At 52.3% G+C, this 20731-nt stretch overlaps 3 protein-coding genes and 1 non-coding gene across 8 annotated transcripts; 2 read left to right on the forward strand and 2 right to left on the reverse strand.

Annotated features, from left to right (window-relative positions):
• Nucleotides 1–1630: 1630 nt before the first annotated feature.
• Nucleotides 1631–6891, forward strand: PLK3 (polo like kinase 3). Its single transcript, XM_027059371.2, has 15 exons — nucleotides 1631–2211; nucleotides 2422–2529; nucleotides 2619–2735; nucleotides 2876–3005; nucleotides 3087–3174; nucleotides 3989–4084; nucleotides 4175–4373; nucleotides 4484–4607; nucleotides 4792–4883; nucleotides 5123–5216; nucleotides 5360–5443; nucleotides 5537–5699; nucleotides 5840–5969; nucleotides 6139–6252; nucleotides 6363–6891. Exons 1-15 carry the CDS (start codon nucleotides 1846–1848, stop codon nucleotides 6552–6554), a joined length of 2097 nt encoding a protein of 698 aa, XP_026915172.2. The 5' UTR covers nucleotides 1631–1845; the 3' UTR covers nucleotides 6555–6891.
• Nucleotides 6892–6904: 13 nt separating this feature from the next.
• Nucleotides 6905–8815, reverse strand: DYNLT4 (dynein light chain Tctex-type 4). 2 transcript variants are annotated; one of them, XM_053213172.1, is made up of 3 exons: nucleotides 8051–8815; nucleotides 7679–7734; nucleotides 6905–7575 (listed from the first exon to the last, which is right to left on the reverse strand). In XM_053213172.1, the coding sequence occupies exon 3, from the start codon at nucleotides 7562–7564 to the stop codon at nucleotides 6905–6907; it is 660 nt and encodes a 219-aa protein (XP_053069147.1). In that variant the 5' UTR covers nucleotides 7565–7575; nucleotides 7679–7734; nucleotides 8051–8815. The 2 variants fall into 2 exon arrangements, with proteins under 2 accessions (XP_053069147.1, XP_053069145.1); XM_053213170.1 differs by having other exon boundaries at nucleotides 7679–8815.
• On the forward strand, nucleotides 8691–14550 carry BTBD19 (BTB domain containing 19). Of its 4 annotated transcripts, none has more exons than XM_027059373.2 (8): nucleotides 9010–9843; nucleotides 11124–11337; nucleotides 11423–11476; nucleotides 12635–12694; nucleotides 12796–12864; nucleotides 12942–13068; nucleotides 13199–13324; nucleotides 13463–14550. In XM_027059373.2, exons 1-8 carry the CDS (start codon nucleotides 9758–9760, stop codon nucleotides 13591–13593), a joined length of 867 nt encoding a protein of 288 aa, XP_026915174.1. In that variant the 5' UTR covers nucleotides 9010–9757; the 3' UTR covers nucleotides 13594–14550. The 4 variants fall into 4 exon arrangements, with proteins under 4 accessions (XP_053069120.1, XP_026915176.1, XP_026915174.1 ...); XM_027059372.2 differs by having other exon boundaries at nucleotides 9084–9843; nucleotides 12942–13073; XM_053213145.1 differs by having other exon boundaries at nucleotides 8691–9843; nucleotides 12796–13068.
• A 4644-nt stretch (nucleotides 14551–19194) lies between these two features.
• LOC113599724 (U5 spliceosomal RNA) lies at nucleotides 19195–19308 on the reverse strand. The gene has a single exon (XR_003420624.2). It is a non-coding gene; the product is annotated as a U5 spliceosomal RNA (small nuclear RNA).
• Between the last annotated feature and the right edge of the window lie 1423 nt (nucleotides 19309–20731).

Here is a 20731-nt window from a genome sequence, read left to right on the forward strand (position 1 = left end):
GCTTCAGCTCCATTTTCCCCACAGATCTGTCCTTTCTGGCCCACTGCTACCATCTCCCCACTGGAAAATTGTCAACTTGTAGGATAAAAGTCAAACTCCTGAGTATGGTACTTAAGGCCCACCCCTCACCCCTCACTCCCCATGAGAGTAACTAGAAATTCTCCACATTTCAGGATGTTTGGTTTCTTCCATCAGTGGCCATGAAGGGCAAGGGTAGAGAAGTAGGACTTTGTGGGCCTGATGAAGGATTGGGTGGGCTGGTGACATGGAAGGAGGATAAAATGGAGATGACACTAAGGGTAAGGAGACCAGCAAGATGCTGTGGCAATAATCCGAACCAGAGACTGCAACTCAGATTAGGCTGTGAGGGGAACATGGGAAGTGGGTACTTTTCAGAGATTTTTATCTTTGGGGAGATAAAACTGACAGGAACTGGGTACTCAATAAGTATTTATTGACTTTCCTGGCTACTCTTTCTAAAGCAAGCTCTTTGATTACTTTTCTGTTTACCTCCTTCATAACTTTTCAAAGCCTGCGATTACCTTGTTGGCATACTTGCCAGTTGTCTGTTTCCATCAAGCAGAATGTAAACTAAATGAGGGCTGCAACCTTGACCAGTCTTATTCATCCAGTGCTTGGCACTTAGCAGTTGCTCTCAATAAATCTTTGAGGATTGAATGGCTTAATAATTGACTGAATAGTACAGAGTGAGGGCAGAGAAATGAGAGGGAAAGACCAGGGGAAGCCTGTGAAACTGGAACAAACACTAGAGAGGGGTTAAGACCCCACCTCTCTCTGTCTCTGGCCCTGGAAAGGGCAGGCATGAACTAGGGGTCCAGCAGTCCAGTTGGCTCCAGAACCACCTGCCCAATTGCCCATAGCTAGATTTGAGAAAATCCAATTCTCATTCTTCACTTTCTGGCCTCTGGCTGCTGACTCCAGGCAGTGGGAGTTTTCAGGGAAGGGTAATAGGGGACCCTACCAGAACTGGAGACCTGTTCCTCAAGAATGTGTAAGAGAGGGTAGCCTGGTTGGCTTAGTCGGTTAGCGTGGGACTTCGGCTCAGGTCATGATCTCACAGTTCATGAGTTCGAGCCCCACATTGGGCTCTCTACTGTCAGCGCAGAGCCCGCATTGTATCCTCTGTCCCCCTCTCTCTCTGCCCCTCCCAGCTTGTGCGCGGGCGCCCTCTCTTTCTCAAAACTAAACATAAAAAAAAAAAAAAGAATGTGGAAGAGAGTTGTAGAAGATGCGGCCTGGCACATAATAAAAACCTTGAATGCTGGTCTCTGTTTGACCACAAAACTTGGCGTGGCAGTCTCCTACCCACCCCTCCCCGTCCCAAGCCAGGCTCCGGAGTGTGCAATTCTTCCCAAGCCCTAAAGGGGGTGGCACCGGGCTGCGCCCGCGGGCTCTGGCCGAGGGCAAGGGACCAGCGGAAGGGCTGGCGCCCTTAAAGGGAAGTTTTGGTGACTCCCCCTGGCGAAAGCGAGCGCCGCCCCTGCCTCTCCCTTCCCGCCAGGATTGCTTGTCCATCTAGTTGCCTGGCGGAGACTCCAGATACCCAGCCCCCTTCGGACTTCAGCATAAGCCCCGAAGGATGGGGAAAGAAAGAGACCTCCATTAAAGGGACTCTCGGTCACCAGGGCGTGGGGCTAGGGGTACGGAGAAACGGCTGCTCCCTACATGCTTGGTGCCTACCAGCAGAGTTGCCTCTTTAAGGCTTGGGTAGGAGGCTGGGTCTGAACTTGCGTTGGGTGGGAGGACGAGCTTCTTGGTGACGTAAGACCTGAGGAGGGGCGTGCCTTCTGAGTGACTCGTCGCCTGGAAGGGGGCGGGCTCTTAATGACGAAACTCCGGGGAGGAGACAGGCGTTCATTGATAAAAACGCCGGGCTCCCTCGGGCGCGAGCGCAGCGTAGCAAATCCAGGCAGTGCCACGCGCGGCCCGGGCCTGGCGGAACAGAAACAAGCCGGGCCCGCGCTGCGACGCACCGCCTGCATGGAGCCCGCCGCCGGCTTCCTATCCCCGCGTCCCTTCCCGCGTGCTGCCGCCCCGCCCGCGCCCCCTGCCGGGCCCGGGCCGCCTGAGAATGCCTCGCCAGGACCTGATCTGGAGATGCTGGCCGGACCACCGGCGCCGGACTCAGGGCGCCTCATCACCGACCCGCGCAGCGGCCGCACCTACTTCAAAGGCCGCCTGTTGGGCAAGGTGAACTGGTGGGGTGGAGTGCTAGCGAGGGGCGGGGGGGTCTTGCCGACCTTCTGGACGGCGCCTGCTGGGGCGGGGGCGCTTGTCCTCAGCGCGGGGACGCGGGGACGCTTGTCCTCGGCGCGGGGACGCTTGCCCTCAGTGCGGGGACGTCTGCGGGCCAGACTTGGCTATTCTGGAGCGCTCTGCCTGATGCCCCCTTCCCAACAGGGGGGCTTTGCCCGCTGCTACGAGGCCACTGACACGGAGACCGGCAACGCCTACGCTGTCAAAGTCATCTCACAGAGCCGCATCACCAAGCCGCATCAACGCGAGAAGGTGGGCCCCAGGCCCAGCGGATCAGGGGTGGGGTGGGGACAGTAGTGAGGGAGCCCTTGAAGGATGACCACCCCGCGCCCCCATTGCAGATCCTAAACGAGATTGAGCTGCACCGCGGCCTGCAGCACCGCCACATCGTGCGTTTCTCACACCACTTTGAGGATGCTGACAACATATACATTTTCCTGGAGCTCTGCAGCCGAAAGGTGAGCGATGACAATGGGAGTGGGAGAGAGAAAGGGGCCTTGAGACCCAAAGCTGGAGCCCTGTCTCTTCCTTCAGCGAGCACAGATGGAGGGAGGGTCAAAGAGGGCGGGCCAGGGGCTGAAGCAGTGGCTTTCTGCAGTCCCTGGCCCACATCTGGAAGGCCCGACACACCCTGTTGGAGCCAGAGGTGCGCTACTACCTGCGCCAGATCCTTTCCGGACTCAAGTACTTGCACCAGCGGGGCATCCTGCATCGAGACCTCAAGCTGGGTGAGAATCCTGGGCCAGCAGGATTGGGGTTTGAGTACGCAGAGAGAAAGGAGTCTGACACGCCTCTTTCCCCCTGTTCAGGAAATTTTTTTATCACTGAGAACATGGAACTGAAGATGGGGGACTTTGGGCTGGCAACCCGGTTGGAACCCCCGGAACATAGGAAGAAGTGAGTGTTTGAGGAGAGGGGTGGCCACAGTCTGTGTGATACAGATGACGTGCGTGACAGACAGTGAGTTTGTATGTGGGAGGCATGATGACTGACTGATGTGTGTGTGTGATAGATGGGGAGGGATGACGGTTGTTTGTGTGTGGGGGAAGGTGGAGGTGGCAGCCACGACTGGTGGAAAGGCTGAGGGTCCTGTTGGTGTTTGAATCCCTGAGACAGACGGGGATGTAAGGATTCTTGGAGATGTTTGATCCTGTGTGTGGCTGGGGGAAGGTGACCTAAGCAATGTGTGTGTGAGACAGACCGAGTGTGGGAATAGCAGGACATGACATCCTGTGTAAGAAGACCCTGCTGTGGCCATGATGACTGGGTGTGAGTGACAACAGATAGCATGTGTGACAGAGGAGTGTTTTGGGGCAACATGACAGCTGGTGTTGGTGTGTGTGTGGCACAGACCATAGGAGGTGACAGCCTGTGTGGGTGTCTGACAGACGGGAGTGGGGGAAGGAGGAAAGGATCAGTGATGGACTCTGCTGGCCTTGGAAGAGGGAGCTGGGTTGGGGGTCAGGGCCTTCCCCACCCCCCACGCCACCCCCCATCATCCTGCAGAGCAGCTGAGCAGCTGGGCCAGGCGGGTGGGCGGGGACTCAGCTGCCATCTCCAGCATCCATTGTCCCAGGACAAGCAGGAGTTCTCTGGCCTTTGGTGACAGGCAGCTGCTTTGTCTGGACTCACAGTGGGGGCAGGGATGAGGGTGGGGGGTGGCTAGCCAGGCTGGGTCTGAACCTTCTCCTCTCTTCCTACTCCTTTTCAGAACCATCTGTGGCACCCCCAATTATGTGGCTCCAGAAGTGCTGCAAAGACAGGGCCATGGCCCCGAGGCAGACGTGTGGTCCCTAGGCTGTGTCATGTGAGTCCCAGGGTCGTCTACACACTGGTGGGTGCACGCATGGGGTGTACCTTCCACTTTACTCCTGACCCCCTTATCTCTACCTCACAGGTACACACTGCTGTGTGGGAGTCCCCCCTTTGAGACAGTTGACTTGAAGGAGACCTATCGCTGCATCAAACAGGTTCACTACACACTGCCTGCCAGCCTTTCACTGCCTGCCCGGCAGCTCCTGGCTGCCATCCTTCGAGCCTCGCCCCAAGACCGCCCCTCAATTGACCAGATCCTGCGCCATGACTTCTTTACCAAGGTCTGTGGCTCCCCAAAGTCAAGTCTGCATATTCCCAGGGGATTCAATGGGGGGTAGGTGACAGGGCCCCTAGGACCTCCCTTCTCTGCTCACATGACTTCCCTCCTCAGGGCTACACCCCCGACCGGCTCCCTGTCAGCAGCTGTGTGACAGTCCCAGACCTGATACCCCTTAACCCAGCTAGGATTCTGTTTGTCAAAGTTACCAAGAGCCTCTTTGGCAGGAAGAAGAAGAGTGAGTCTGCGATGTCAGTGGGTTTGAGGGTATAAAGTGGCAGGGGGGCTTGTTACATATATTGTGGGGGCCTGAGTGTGAGTGCCTTTGAACTCCTGGAGAGAGCATGTGCCCATTTGTATCATCCCTACAGGAAGCCTGCGGGGTGGGCAGGATACTGAGGGCTATATCTTCCCCCACCCAGGTAAGAACCATCCTGAGGAGCGGGACGAGGTCTCCTGTTTGGTGAATGGCCTCACTCGGACGTCCATTGTGCATCAAGATGCCAGGCCTGAGGTGAGGTACTCACGGGGAAGTGTTTCCTGACTCACTCTCACCCTAGCAGCTGCAGGAAGCCTGGGATAAAAGAAGCTAGTGAAGCATCTAGCCTCATGGTAGCCTAATTGGCTGTGTCTCATTAGCCAGGCAGGGCTGACCTGGGGTGCCCTGGCTGCCAGGGCAAGGCTGGGCCATGGACTCTCAAGGATTTGGATTTTGAGGCCTATCTCACTTCCTTCTCCTACCCAACCATCCAGGCTCCAGCAGCTTCTGGTCCAGCACCCCTCAGCTTGGTAGAGACGGCACCTGAGGACAGCTCACCCCGTGGGACACTGGCAAGCAGTGGAGATGGTGAGGAGCCAGGAGGATGAGAAGTGTTAGAAGTTTCTGGGGCTGAGACCAGGGACCAGAGGGAAGGAGTGGTCAGAGGTCAGTGGTCATGGCCTGTGTCCTGGGGAACTAATGCCTAATTCTCAGTGCCCTGTTTCCTTTAGGGTTTGAAGAAGGTCTGACTGTGGCCACAGTGGTGGAGTCAGCCCTCTGTGCTCTGAGAAACTGCCTGGCCTTCATGCCCCCAGGTGAGATTGGGGTATGGTATGGGTGAATGGTGGTGGGAGTTCTTTGGCTGCCATGTTGGGAACAGATCCTCACTCCTTCCTCTTCCATGACAGCGGAACAGAACCCAGCTCCCCTTGCACAGCCAGAGCCTCTGGTATGGGTCAGCAAGTGGGTTGACTACTCCAACAAATTTGGCTTTGGGTATCAACTGTCCAGCCGCCGTGTGGCTGTGCTTTTCAACAATGGCACACATATGGCCCTTTCAGCCAACAGAAAGTAAGTGCTCTTATGGAGTGTCTTGTATCCAGGCCATTGTGCCCAGCAGCTGTGTGCTTCTGCACTTGGGTGTCCTGGGGTCTCCTGGGGAGGGGCATCAGTGAGGGGTTCTCTCTGACCTCTTGTCTCCTCTCTTCTAGGACTGTGCACTACAACCCTACCAGCACAAAACACTTCTCTTTCTCTGTGGGTGCTGTGCCTCGGGCCCTGCAGCCTCAGCTTGGTGTCCTACGATATTTTGCCTCCTACATGGAGCAGCGTCTCATGAAGGTGTGTGGACTGGAGTGGGGCACATTGAGGACTAACACAACCTGATCCCTTCCTATTCCCCTTGGCAGGAGTGGCTGGGGGCTAAGAGCTAGAGGCTGGACCTCTAAGGGAGACATTAATGGGGAGGGGCCTGACTAGTGTCAGACAAATAACCTGCTCCTGCTCCCAGGGTGGTGATCTGCCCAGTGTGGAAGAGGTGGAGATGCCTGTCCCCCCACTCTTGCTGCAGTGGGTCAAGACTGATCAGGCCCTACTCATGCTGTTTAGTGATGGTACTGTCCAGGTAAGAACCCCTCCTGGAGTTGGGGGCAAGGTCTAGGAGGCCCACTATGCTGGGGAAAGAAACTGGACCTGGGGCCTAGGCCCTGATCAGTGCTACCCTTCTGTGCATAGGTGAACTTCTATGGCGACCACACCAAACTGATCCTCAGTGGCTGGGAGCCCCTGCTTGTGACTTTTGTGGCCCGCAATCGCAGTGCTTGCACTTACCTCGCTTCCCACCTTCGGCAGCTGGGCTGTTCTCCGGACCTGCGGCAGCGGCTCCGCTATGCTCTGCGTCTGCTCCGGGACCGCTGCCCAGCCTAGGTCCCAACCTGCAGAGCAGGCCTTGACCTAAAGCCTCAGGGCTGAGGCCTGTGCCTGTAAGGCTCTGGCCTTTGCCTTTGTGGGCCTCCCTGTCCCTTCGGTGCCTCACTGGGGGCTGTGGGCCGAATCCCCCAGGGAATCAGGGACCAGCTTTACTGCGGTTGGAGTCTGCCTGTCTCGGCAGCCTCCTACCCCTTCTCCAAGAAAAGCCTGAGCCTTAGTCCCCAGCTAGGGGACGTTATTTAAGGACCACTTTTATTTATTGACAGACATTTATTTATTGGGATTGAGCCCCAGGGAGGGCCTCCTCCTGGGATAATAAACCGTTTTTGCATAACTTGGAGGCCTCTTCACTCGTAGTAGAGCCCATGGACCACGGCCACTGCGAAGAGCGAGGCGTTGGTGAAGGCGGCGGAGGCCAGACCATCGCATTCGGTGTCCCAGAGCGCGCGGCTGACCACGTGCACGCCCTGGCCGGCGCGCGGCCCCAGCACCACGCTGCACACTAGCTTGTAGCGTGGGGGACTGATCTCACGCAGGCGCACGCGTACCAACTCGCACAGCTCCTGGGCCAGAGGCCCGGCCTCCGCACCCGAGTAGCACGCATTGTGCAGCCTCGCCGCCAGCGCTGCCTCCAGGGCGCACTGTAAGCGCGAGGCTTCCCAGCGCTCCCCTGGCACTGGCTCTGTGCGGTAGGAGGGTGCCACCTGACGCACGGGCGCTAGGGGCAACCCAGAGAAGCTAACCCTTGAGCCCAAAAGAGGAACTGGGCCCAGAGATGGTCGCCGACCCCCAGGACCCACGCCTGGTCCGGCCAGCGAGTTGCGGCGTGAGAAGGACAAGGCTGGGCCCAGCACAGAGCCACGGCGGGAGGCTGGGCCCAGACTTGCTAGTCGGGCCTCTTCAATACTGGGCAGGTGGCCTGGAGGCCTCACCGGTGATAGTTTCAGCCCGGGGTCTTTGGTAGTATCCTCCTCCTGGCGTCCTGGGGGCACAGACCTGCCAGCCATGGACCTGCCGGCTGGAAGACCCACACATAGACGGGATGGCCTAAACTGGCCGTCTGTACCACATCCAGTCTTTCACTCCGTGATAAGGGTTTTTACTCCCTAACCCCTTCTTACCTGTGTTTTTGGGACAGGTGAATCAAATTGTCCCCAGCTGCGTGGATTCCTAGGTGCTTAGAGGATTAAGGGCTGTTAGGGACATAAGCGATGCTGCTCAGACTATCATCTTGGGGTTGCCCCTGTCCCCTTGAGCTCCACTTTCCCTTGGGCCCTATGGAGGTTAGCTAAGTGAGCTCTAAATAAATACACCTCCTTTTCTCTCTTCCACCTGACTTCTCCAGCAGAAGGGAGATGAACCTCCCCTTTGTTTTCCTCAGCCTAGTGGTGCCTCAAACCCCTAACCAGAGGGAGACACAGACAGACCAACTCCTTCAACCCCACAGATCCTTCTAGCCCTGTGTCTAGAATCCAGACACCTTCAACCCCTACCTGCTTCTAGGGTGGCTGGCACAAAGATCTCTCCTACAATTGGTTCAGGCTGGATGGAGGCAGGTGACTCAGGAAGCTCCTTCCACCCTCTCCAGTTGGCCTCTGGCCCTACCTCCAGAATTAGTTCTGGGATGAATGCCCTCTTCTCCCGAAACTCCCACAGGAAACTGAGTCACCTGCAGCCTTTGGCCTCCAAACTCTCTCCTAGCTCCACAGCCCTTCCTCACCCAGCTGGCCTGACTGGCAGACGGGAAGGTAATGGCCCCTTGTGTTGTGGAGTTGCCCTGGGTTACTGGGAAGGCACTCCTGTTTTTTGGTTTCCTCCTTCCAGTCCTGGCTCTGGCTTAACTTGGAAGTGTTACTACACAGTACATGCTGTGTGCGGGGTGCCTGGGTCATCAGGCAAGAGGAGATAACAGGGGCCTAGAACCCCTGTACTGAGGGGGCAGATGTAGAGAGGGGCTCTGGTCAGAAAGGTATTCCCCTACACCAGGGCTCTTGAGCCACTGTCCATTTCTCCCCTTCTGAAGACTGGCTCTGAAGCTGTGAGCAAGTTGCAGAGGCCTGGTATATGGGGAGACCTTGAGGCTGTAGGGGTGGCTGTTCAGGAATCAGGATCTTCCCCCACAGGAAGAAGAACGTCATGGCTCTATCCTCTCCCCATTAGCCTCAACAAGGACAAACATTTCCGCTCTCTGTGCAGAGCTGGGGTGGGGTTTGGATGACTTCCTCAGCTCAGGGCTGTGTGCAGGGGGAGGGGAGACCCATTAGCCCTGCTGGTGGGAGCCGACCTGATGCAACAGTGGTGACTAGACTTGGCAGTGAACCAGAGTCCAGCCTCCTGACCCCTGCTGACCCAAGTGCTCTGGAGCTTGTCTCCAGCTGGCCACACCTCTGCTGTGCCCTAGTGCCTAGAGTGCCAACCCCCTAACTGTGGTTGCATTTTAGGGATGCCAGAGGCCATGACGCTTCTGTCAGAGCTGACACCTCCTCACCTGACCTCCTTCTGGGAGGGACAGGACTGCCCCCTCCCAGACAAGCCAGTCTGGGCCCTGAAAGCTCCATGAGGGTGAGGAATTTCCCTATTGAGGGGGGTTTCCCAGGCCTGGCTAACCTGATCCTGACCCTGTGTGCATGTGAGGGAAGGAGTAGGAGGGTCAGGGAGTTTGAACTCTGAATCCAAGACAGGCAGGGGCCTGGGTGTTAAGACCCTCTACTAAGCTTCCTGCCCCTCTGAGGGCTGAAGTTTTCCCTGGGCCTGTGGAAGATGGGTGGGGCCTCTCAAGCTGAGCTCCAGTTTCCGTGGAAACCCACAGGCTTCCCACCCACTGCTGCCTGGGCAGGCTCCCAGCTGGGGCCTCATGCTCTGCCAGCCTCTCCTCCCCAGTCCAGTCTGCTCCACCCTCAGCCCATCTTGGCCCCTTCCCTGAATCTCCATCCCCAAGCCCAGCCTCTGGCCTCTTCCATTAGGTTCTAATGCCTTCTTAAGGAACCTGGGCCTCTCCTGCCCCATCCCTAAACTTCAGCTTCTCAGCAAACAGGCTTCCCAAGCTCCTGCCCCTCCCTCTCAGGCCTTTCTAGCCTCCTTACCAGCTCCCAGGCCTAGCCAGGCCTCCTGCTCCTGCCCACCTATCACCTCCCACAGACCAACAGACAACAGGTCTCCTAGGCTATTCTGTCCTCTTGCTCCCCTGCCCCACCCCACCCATGGAGACCCCAGGACTGGTTGTGCACGGGGAGGCTGCACCCTTTTCCACAGCACTCCGAAGCCTTCTCAACAATCCCCAATACAGGTGAGGGGGTGGGCCCTGTCTGTGGGATTTCCTTAGCTGGCTCTGCTGGGTCCCATGACTCTGAGGAAGCCTTGGGTACAGAAGAGGTGGAGATGACTCTCCTCCCTGGTGAACTCAGTCTGGGGAAGTCAAGTGTGGAGAATGGCTACAGGTTACATCACTCAGTGTCCATGATGTCTTGAGAGCCAGAAGTGGGGGTGGGGGGAGAAGAGGGGAGGCAGTGGGGGCTGAAGCCCGGAGCAACTGGTATGACTTTGGGCAAAGGCCTTCTTTTGTGGATTTGGGTTCCTGGCAGAGAGGAGCCCTTTGCCCCCTGGATCTTGAGAGATGGGATGTGACTTGAGTCCCTCCCTGGGAGGCAGAGGAGCAGATGACCCTGTTCTGGGAACTGGGGATTCACAAGAGGAACAAAACTCAGGGATTGAGCCAGAGTTTCCGGCAGGAAGCAGTTCAAGTGTGCTGCCTAGGGCTCACTGCACAGGATGCTAGTGGTGTCTGAAACCAGGGATAGAATATGGGGGCAGGGCTTGTCAGGAGAACTAGAATGTAGCTTTCTGTCCCCACTGCCTCCCTAAGGGTTGAGGACTCCCATGACCCTACTGCTTTGGGGATTACAGTCTGGTCTGAGTAGTGGGAACCCCTGGCCTTAGACCTGGGACTAGGAGGCTCCAGAAGCCCAAGCTTCATTTCCTGCCTCCTACCCTCTATGCTGTTGGGAGGCCCAGAGGCTGGGGCCGGAAGTGGTTGTGAAGATGGAAAATGTGGTCTGGTCTCATGATGGTGCGTCGCTGCCATGTCTATCTGCAGCCAGTGCACTCTGCACCCCCGCTCCCCCACCCCCTCCTGCCTGGAGGAGGCTGAAAAAAGCTGAGTTTGCAGTCTATGGAGGAGGAGCCAAGAAGAGCTTCCCTTACCTCAAGAGTCAGGCTGGGGAGAAGAGGGGTATGTAAGATCAATCTTGCATCAGCCTTGGTGTCCCCTCAGTGATCAAGCATAGCCACCTCCTCTAAGACCTGAGGGTTTGGGATTACTATCCCATTTCATGGATGAGAAACCTGAAATTCAAAGGTATAAGTCACTTGCCTGAGGCACCATGGGATGAAGCTAGGACTAGAATCCAGGCCTGTGTGTATACTCCAGACCATTGGCTGGAAGGACTAAGCCCTGTCCCTTATATGACAGATAAGGAAATGAAAGCTCAGAGGGGCAAAGGCAAAGCCTAGAGTTATATCCAAGACTCTGGCCTCTTCTTCCCTGGCTCTCTCCTTCCCTTCCCACAGTGATGTTTGCTTTCTGGTCGGTCAAGAACGGCAGGAGGTGTTTGCCCACCGGTGCTTGTTGGCCTGTAGATGCAACTTCTTCCAACGACTTCTGGGTCCGAAGCTGGGCTCTGGCATGCCTAGCCCCGTGGTGCTAAGCACTGTGCCAGCTGAGGCCTTCCTGGCAGTGCTGGAGTTCCTGTACACCAACAGCGTCAGGCTGCACCGCCACTCTGTGAGCCTGTTGGGCAAGGGTGTGGATGAGAGAGGGAGGGGGAGGGGCAGGAGACACTCCCTTCCACATCCCTTCTACTTTGCAGGTGCTGGAGGTGCTGACTGCGGCTATAGAATATGGGCTGGAGGAACTGCGAGAGGTAGGTTTATGTGGCAGGCCCTTGTCTCATTTCTCTTGCTTCTTATGGGCTCAGATCACACCCTGCCTCACACACACTCTGGCCTGGAGAGGAACGTGTTCCAACACAGAAGTATGGATATCTCTCCGTGTAAATAGGCATTATGTGTGCCTATGTGCAATGGATATGTACATGCCCTGTGTGTGCTGTGGGGGCATATGGCGGGGGTTATGGCTGGTGCCATAGATGCCAGGATAAATCAGCCTTGATCCTTGTTCTTCAAAGAGAGATAGACACATGAAAACTCTTAACCCAGGGGCATAAGAAGTGTGATAAATGAGGGTATATGGTGCTGAGACTCTACAGAGGGTCTCTCTAGTCTTGCCATAGGGGAGAAAGGAAGGGAAGACTTCTTGGAAGGGGAAACATTTGTGTTAGATCAAGTAGAATAGGTAGAGGTTTGCTCAGAGGGGGAGTGGAAAAGGTGGCATTCTAGTCACAGAGGCACAAAAGGAGCTAGTGAGCCATTTAGTGTGGCTGGACTAAGTGTGAGAGGAGAGAGACAGATGAGATTGGAGACAGTGCTGGGGGCTAAATCATACTGGACCTTAAAAAATTTGGACTTTTTTTTTACTCAGAGGGCATGGAAATTCATTGGAAGTTTCAGGTAAGGGAGTGAGGATTTGGAGCTAAGAGGATAAGTGATTGGGAGAGATGGGAAGGGCTCCACAGTCCAATGGGGATGAGAGGCAGTGGCAGCCCATGACTTTAAGAGAAGTGGAACTGGCATGACCCAGTGCTTTTCTGGATGTGAAAGTGAGAAGGAGAGGTCATGGGTGAAATTCAAGTTTCTGGTTAAAACAAAAAGGTCTTTGAGTCAGGAGTGACACAAGATAAGTGTCCTCAGAGAAGGAGAGTGGATTTTCACGTGGCTTTCATCTAGTTTCATTTGTGGGGAATGTGCTAGAAGGTAGACTGCTGGACCCAAAGTAGGCTGCTAGTGTCCAGTCCCTTCAGGCTTGCCAAATCTCAGACCCTGGTGATTTCTTGCCTCTCTTGGTCTGGGAGGTCACCTTGGGCATGTGGCTGCTTAGGAGCCCGGGTGGCTCACTGCTTCTGAGGATGGGGTCTTGGAGGGGGAGACACCTTGGCACAACCCGCTTTCATTTCTGTTCCCAGCTGTGCCTGGAGTTTGTGGTGAAGGTGCTGGATGTGGAACTGGTTTGTGAGGCCTTGCAGGTGGGTGTTCTAGACAGGCTTGCAGTTAGTCCTCGGTGTGGAGGACTGGACTACAATGGTCTCTCCAGCCTCCAACCTGATGGCCTTCATCCTGTTCCTAGGTTGCTGTAACCTTTGGCCTGGGACCGCTGCAGGAGCGTTGCATAGCCTTCATAGAGGCCCACAGCCAGGTATCGCTCCCCATCTTCATAGTCTCAATCCCTCAGACCTCATTCTGCTCCTCCCTGACCCATTCGTGGACCCACAGGAGGCGCTCCGGACCCGCGGGTTCCTGGAGCTGTCGGCGCCAGCGTTGCTGTCCCTGTTGCGCAGCGACAAGCTCCGCGTGGACGAGGCTGAGCTCGTTCTGGCGGCCAGGAGCTGGGCACGCGTGGGTGCGGTGAGCGGGGGTACTAAAGGGACCCTGGGTTGGCGTGCGGAAGGAGGCTTGGGGCGCAGGAACACGGCAAGCCGGAGGCGGGGCAGGTGCTCCTGCCTGTCCAGGCTTAGGGCTGGCGTTCGCAGGCTGTGCTGGAGCGGCCGGTGGCCGAGGTGGCGGCCCCGGTGGTGCGGGAGCTGAGACTGGCTTTGCTGGCCCCGGCGGAGCTGAGTGCCCTGGAAGAGCAGAACCAGCGGGAGCCGCTCATCCCGGTGCGGACGCGGGGAACCAAGCTCAGATCCGCTCAGCAGCGTGGGGGAAAAGCGCGAGGGTGGGGGTGGGGGGCTCGGCCCAGGGTCTGCCGGGTGAGGGGGTATTGCAGGACTGCCGTGACCGGCCTTCCCCTGCAGGTGGAGCAGATCGTAGATGCGTGGAAATGCCACGCTCTGCGAAGAGGGGATGCGGCCCGGGGCGCCCCGTGCCGCCGCCGGAGGGGAACCCTGCCCCGGGAGCATCACTGCTTTCTGGACCTGCCCTTTAAGTGACCAAAGGCCGCGGTTTGCAAGGAATTCTGGGCCTGTCCGAAGCTACAACTCCCGACGTGCCCAGTGCTCGGAGCCGACTTCCGCCCCCAGCATGCCCTGCGAGCCGGGCGCTGGAAGGGCGACTGTCGCCCGGCTCTGCGCCCTGGGGGTGGGGCTCTGGGGGTGGGGAGTGGGTGTGGGCTTGGGCGGGGCCCAAAAGCGATTTCCCTTACACTTTACCCTGACTCTACCCTGGCCCTCTGGCCGCGCAGGCCTGCCGCGTTTACTTTTATAATCCCCACGTTTTTCGGCTCAACTCCCTCTTTAATTCCAGAGCTACCTCCTAGAGAGCGCTCTCTAAATGCCCCACAGACACCTCAGACTCAATCCAAAATTGGGCTGCCTCATCTTTCCCCAGTTCTGCCCCCATCGTGTTTCTCATCTCTGTGAGTGTCTAAGCCAGAAACCTGCATCTCAGCTTTGCCTTGTTCTTCATCCTCACATCTGCCTCCCGTGACTTCTGTCTTCTAAGACACTGAAGGGTAGTAAAATGTGCCAATCCAAAATACGCCTCTTTGAGCTAAGGATTATTTTAAGCTGATTATTTTGAGAAAAAGTGGAAGCTCTGGAAACAGAATAGAATTTACCCTTTTGTAAGGGAAATTTATAATTAAAAAGGGAATCTCCATTAGTAAGGGCGTCTCCTCCGTACCAGGAAAAGGATGATCAACTCACAAGATTTTAGTGGAGAAGGCACCCACTGAAATCTGCTTAACAAGCCTTACCTTATGTACTGTGTTTTTCCTGGTAGCATTCTCCTAACTGTCCTCCCTACACTTTTCTTTCATCCTTAACTGAAGATGGTCTTTCAGCAGGTATTTTAGACCACCTCAGGGAGTTACTCATTTTTCCCTGGGTATCTCCCATGTACACAAGAGGTATACATATTAATAAACTTGTTTTTCTTTTGTTAATCTGTCTCTTATTACAAGGGTCTCAGCCAAGACTTCATAGAATAGAAGGAAAATTATTTTTTCTCCCCTATGAGATCTTTCCAGTTGGTTCAGTTCTCTTCACTTTAGTTCACCCAGTACCATGTTAAGAATTAATGCAACAGGCTCCTGCTAGTCTTTCTGCCTCCACACCAGCCATGCCCCTCTTCGTGCCATTTCCCACACTGCAGCCAGATTTAAGATTATCAGCCGTACTACCCTTATTAAGCCCCCAACATCCCCATTGCTCAGACAAAATACACTCTATTTCACTTTCAGGACACTCCGAATTACTAGTGGTTCCAAATGTTAGCAACTCTTCTCTCAACAACTACCTTTGCATAAAGTCACTGGTTCTGAAGGCAGTAGTCCTCTGGCTGCACATTCTCTTGGTTACTGATGACTCCCCATGCTACAGATGCAGTTTTGGAGTGATGGTGGGGTCTGGAGCCGATGGCCAAGAAAGAATGGTTGAGTGCAAAAAGGTGATTTTAAAGCATGGGGACAGGACCAGTGGGCAGGAAGAGCTGTATGTGTGTGTTGGGGGGGTGTTGTGAGGAGTGACTGATTATATACTTAGGGGTTGGGGGAAGTAAAGGCCAGGGGAAGTTTCCAGAAGGACTTTCATATGCTAATCATATGCTAAAGAAGACTCAGGGGCACCTGGATGGCTCAGTTGGTTGAACTTCCCACTTGGGCTCAGGTCATGATCTCATGGTCTGTGAGTTCAAGCCACGCATCGGGCTCTGTGCTGACAGCTCAGAGCCTGGAGCCTGCTTTGGATTCTGTATCTCCCTCTCTCTCTCACCCTCTCCTGTTCATGCTCTCTCTCTGTCTCAAAAATAAACATTAAAAAAAAATTTAAAAAAAGAAGACACACAGGATCCTGGAGGCCTTGCTCTTGTCAAGCTAAGGTTGTTTTTTTCCCATTAACATTAAGACAGTAGGGAGTTCCTGGAGGAATGTTAGAGTTGACCTGCCTCAAGAATTTGTCAAAGGGCTGCAGATTATGAGGAAATTTAATTTTATCTACATTTCCTTCTGCCTTTGTTTCTCACATCACTACCTTTTTCATTCATTACACCCTTTGTCTTCCTGAGGATCTGAATCTCCCTAGACAAAGATCCCTGGGATTGGAGTGGTGCCTTATTCATTTCTTGTTTCTCCAGTCTCTGTCACATAATCAGTGCTCTGCAAATGTTCAGTGATGACGTTATTTCCTTATTTAAATGCTATTTTATTCCATAAAGAGTTTAAAAGAGCTATAAAACAAGATACTATCAATCTAAAATGAGGGACAGTTGATTAGTAGAAAATAAGGTTAAACTTCTGTCTCAGGGATTTTATACAAAAATATGTTGCATATGAATTAAAGAAAGTTATTTGGCATTACTTCTCAAGACCGAAAATGTGGTTACTCATAGTACCACTTCATAACAGCATTGTTTGGATAATGAAAATTGAAAACAAGCTAGATGTCCTGGTTTAATCTAGAAGACTGGCTAAACTATGGTATATTACAGTGATATAGAAAGGTATCTGTGACTTTGGGAAAAGCTCAGTGCAGATCAAGTAGAGCACAATTCCTTTTGCTAAAAGAAAAGGTAGTGTAAGGGAGGAAAAAGTTCTCCTTGCCCCTCTTAGGGTCCCTGGTTGGGTTTGAAAATTCAACTTGGGAATGCAAGCTGGTGCAGCCACTCGGGAAAAGAGTATGGAGTTTCCTCAAAAAACTAAAAATAGAACTGCCCTAGGACCCAGCAATTGTACTACCAGGCATTTATCCACGGGATACAGGTGTGCTGTTTCGAAGGGACACAGGCACCCCCATGTTTATAGCAGCACTATCAACAATAAAGTATGGAAAGAGCCCAAATGTCCATCGACGGATGAATGGATAAAGAAGATGTGGTATATATCTACAACGGAGTATTACTCAGCGATCAAAAAGAATGAAATCTTGCCATTTGCAACTACGTGGATGGAACTGGAGGGTATTATGCTAAGTGAAATTAGTCAGAGAAAGATGAAAATCTTATGACTTCACTCATGAGGACTTTAAGAGACAAAACAGACGAACATAAGGGAAGGGAAATGAAAATAATATAAAAACAGGGAGGGGGACAAAACATAAGAGACTCTTAAATATGGAGAACAAACAGAGGGTTACTGGAGGGGTTGTGGGAGAGGGGGATGGGCTAAATGGATAAGGGGCACTAAGGAATCTACTCCTGAAATCAGTGTTGCACTATATGCTAATTTGAATATAAATTTTAAAAAAATTAAAAAGAAAATTAAGCTGACATAGATTAACAGGACAAAAGCATACAAATTTATTTAATATGATTTATGTATGTATGTATGTATGTTTGTAATCTCTACACCTAACGTGGGGCTCACACGACCTTGGGATCAAGAGTCACATGGTCCTCCGGCTGAGCCAGACTGGTACTCCAATATTAAGTTTTAGTGTGCTCACTTCATCAGCACATATACCGATATAAGTTTTAGCAATACAAAAGCCTTCATAAGGAAATGAAGACTAGAAGAAATGGTTAAACCAGAATTTTTTTTTTAATGTTTATTTTTTTTTGAGACAGAGCATGAACGAGGGAGGGTCAGAGAGAGAGGGAGACACAGAATCTGAAGCAGGCTCCAGTCTCTGAGCTGTCGGCACAGAGCCCAACACAGGGCTCGAACTCACGGAGTGTGAAATCATGACCTGATCCGAAGTCGGCCGCTTAACCGACTGAGCCACCCAGGCACCCCTAAACCAGAGTATTTTTATGCTGGGTTTGATGAAGAGTGGATAGTGATGGAGGATATAATGGGTTAAAGGGTATGAGGTAAGTGTAGTAAATGGGGAAATTTAGCAAAACCTGTTTGGATTCTTCTTGGAGTCCCTTTGACTCTGGAGATAAGGATGACTCCTTGCCTCCAGTACAGGAGGGCACCTCTCACTTGAGCATTTTATGACCTGTTTCAAGGGAGAAGGGAGATGGGGCCAGGGTGAGATGAGGCGGTAAGAGTGACTCTTCTGATTTCTCAAATTGCTTAAAATATTCAGTATGCCAAGATACTATATTTTGGGGTAGCATGTTCTGAACCCCATCAGTAGCACAGTGATTAAGAGTATGTCTCTTCTGGATCTAGGCTGCCTGGGTTTGAATCCTAGCTCCACCACTTTCTGGCTTTGTGACTTGAGTAGGGTAAACTTTCTATGCCTCAGTTTCCTTGTTTCGAAATGGAGATAAAAACAGAATCTATTGAATAGAGTTCTTAGGAAGGTTAATTTTGTAAAGTGCTAACCTTCCTAAGAACTATATTAAACATTCAGATAATATATAAATTAAATATCTAAAAATATTTAGTATATATATATGCATATATATATATATATATATATATATATATATATATGAATCCATTCATTTGTTCCATAAGTATTGAGTGCTCATGTGAAAGGCACTGATTTAGGGTCATGGGATCCATCAGAGAATAAGTCAGGTAAATTCCCTGCCTCGAGGAACTTACATTCTAGGAGAAACATACAGCAGACAAGTAAAGAAATTAATGTATGATATAATTTCAGGAAGTAGTTTGTACTCTGAAAAAAAATAAAACAGATTAAAAGGATAAAGAGTGATGTGGTAGGAGTGGGGTTGTTTCATACAGGGTGGTGAGGGTGGACCTCTGGAGACTCAGGACTGGAGACCTAAAGGACGAGGGGCACAAACCACATGTCCTGGAGAAAGGCATTTGGAGGGGTTTGTGCAGGCTGGAGAATGGAGTGTGTGATCAGATTTACATTAAAACAATTTGTGGGTGTTGTATGGAAGATTAGGACAAAGGGGCGGTAGGGAATGAGGTACAGTCTAAGAATAGTTACAGAGGAGAGTTTTGTATGAATCCATCAAAAGCTCTTCTTGGACCAGGGTGGAGTAAAATGTGGTTGCTTGAAGCTTATGCTTTGAATATAGCCATCACTGATCCCAGCTGTAAATTTATGGAGGTCACCAGCCATGACATGGTATGTAGTTAAAGCCAGAGAAGATGCTGGGGTACCTGGGTGGCTCAGTAGGTTGAACATCTGACTTCAGCTCAGGTCATGAACTCAGGTTGAACATCTGATCTGACTTTGGCTTGGGTCATGATCTCGTGGCTCAAGAGTTCCAGTCAGAGCCTGACAGTTCTGAGCCTGGAATCTGCTTGGGATTCTGTCTCCTTCTCTCTCTGCCCCTGCCGCATTCACACTCTATCTGAAAAGTAAACGTCAAAAAAAAAAAAAAAAAAAAAAAAAAAAGCCAGAGAAAATACAGATAAATGGGAGAATCTGAGTCTAAATCCCAAGGACTCATGTGGTGGCTAGCCGTATATCCATTTCTCCACGGCTCCCCCCCACTGAGATTATAAATTACTTACCTGGCTATGTTATCTATCCAACCTTTTCAACGTTTGAAGTTAGTTACTACAGTTACCCACACCGGCTCTGAAATACCTTCCCAAAAAAAACCTAAAAAGCACCTCACACTTACTTTTCTTTGGGAAGCAGGAACTATACCCACCCATAAGTGAAAGCCACAACATATTATGAAAACCGGATCATCTCTTTTCTTAACCATAAAAATTAGCCTCAAAACGAGGCCTCAAAAAATTTGCGTAAAGACTCATAATTGTTTCTCTCCACGGAAATCTTTAGTAAAAGGCGAAAGATTTATGCGATTTGAAGAGAAACCAGAGCATACTCTCTCAGCTTCTCTTGGAATTCCCTAGAGCAAGACAACACTTAGCACACTTATGGTTGTTCAGTGTCTGCACGGTTCATGCTCCCTGCTTGGAATTTCTATAGACCATAGATTTCTAACAGGTAGTATGCCCTAAACAGCGCAGAAATCTTGGTGGGGCTGGAACTCCAGCAGCGTGAAACTGGTTTTTCGTGGTGCACCATGGGTATGCAAATCACAGGCGTCTCCGGGAGGGTGGGAGACACCAGCTGTGGCGGCGGGGTGGCGCTGGTGTGATGCCTCCGTAGTAGCTCTGCGGTCCACACGAGAACCCGTGCCCCGTTTGCCCAGAGAGGTAAGGGCGTTTCCCGCCAGTGCCTGTGCCGAGCTCTTTACCAAGGGGTTGGGATTGTTAGTCCCAGTTATTGAAGTACAGCCTTACCGGCAGGGACACCCTCCACCCCCCGCCCCCAGTGCTGGGACCGAAGCAGAAACGGTTGAGCAGAGTCCTCAGGGGCCCTGGGACCTCGTAGGAGGCACATCACTACCACTCCCGGAAGACATGGCATCCAACTAATATTAAAGGATGGTTCCATCAAGGAAGAAAAGTGTCCTTGGCAGAGAGAATGATGTCTGTGAAATTGTGGAAGGTGCACACTGAAAGTAATTCAGCCTGTCTAGAGTGTGGTGTGTCTGAATGAGGGTGTGAGTCCGGCTAGACACTGTCTGGGAGAGAGCTGGATGATGGCAGAGGCTAGAGTGAGTTGCGCCCGGAAAGGGCTTAGATTTCGTCTTGTCCATGATGGGGAGCCATGAAAGGGAATTTCAGTCAGAGGACTGAGTAGTGTGAGGTACCACACAGGGTGGGCTGCCCCGCAAGGCCTGGGACTTGTCTCGGAGACTGGAGGTGATTCATACCCCTGGATTGAGCATTCTTGGGGTGGTCGAACTCCAATCGGCTGGAATCAGTTTGATTGCTGCCACACCAGGACACGTTTCCAGTCAGAGCAGTCAGAGCAAAAACTTTCAGCACAGTTAATATCTATACACACTACAAGACTAGGGAGCACTTATGAGATACCAAGTCATTTCTTACATAAATAATTTCATTGAAAATCCTGAGGAAAAGAAATAGCACCCTACGAGATAGGCTCTAATCTTCCCATTTCACAGATGAAAACACTGAAGCACAGTGAGTTTAACTTTCCTGGGTCCCTCTGCTGCTAAGCAGCACAGTAGACTGACCTCTTTTGCACTAGTCCAGCTTGGTGAGCTCTTCTGCTCCACTCAAAAGCCCCTCCACCCAGGCACTATTGGCTTGAAATCCAGCCTCCATCCCTTGCACCCATTTTAGGTTCAAAGCCAACTACTCATAGTCTTTTTAGGCATTTATTTTAGTGTTGATTCAACTGCTATAGGTTTGTTCATGTATTTAATTAAAT

The sequence above is a fragment of the Acinonyx jubatus genome, chromosome C1 (genome assembly GCF_027475565.1).
Source record: "Acinonyx jubatus isolate Ajub_Pintada_27869175 chromosome C1, VMU_Ajub_asm_v1.0, whole genome shotgun sequence".
Classification (NCBI taxonomy): domain Eukaryota; kingdom Metazoa; phylum Chordata; class Mammalia; order Carnivora; family Felidae; genus Acinonyx; species Acinonyx jubatus.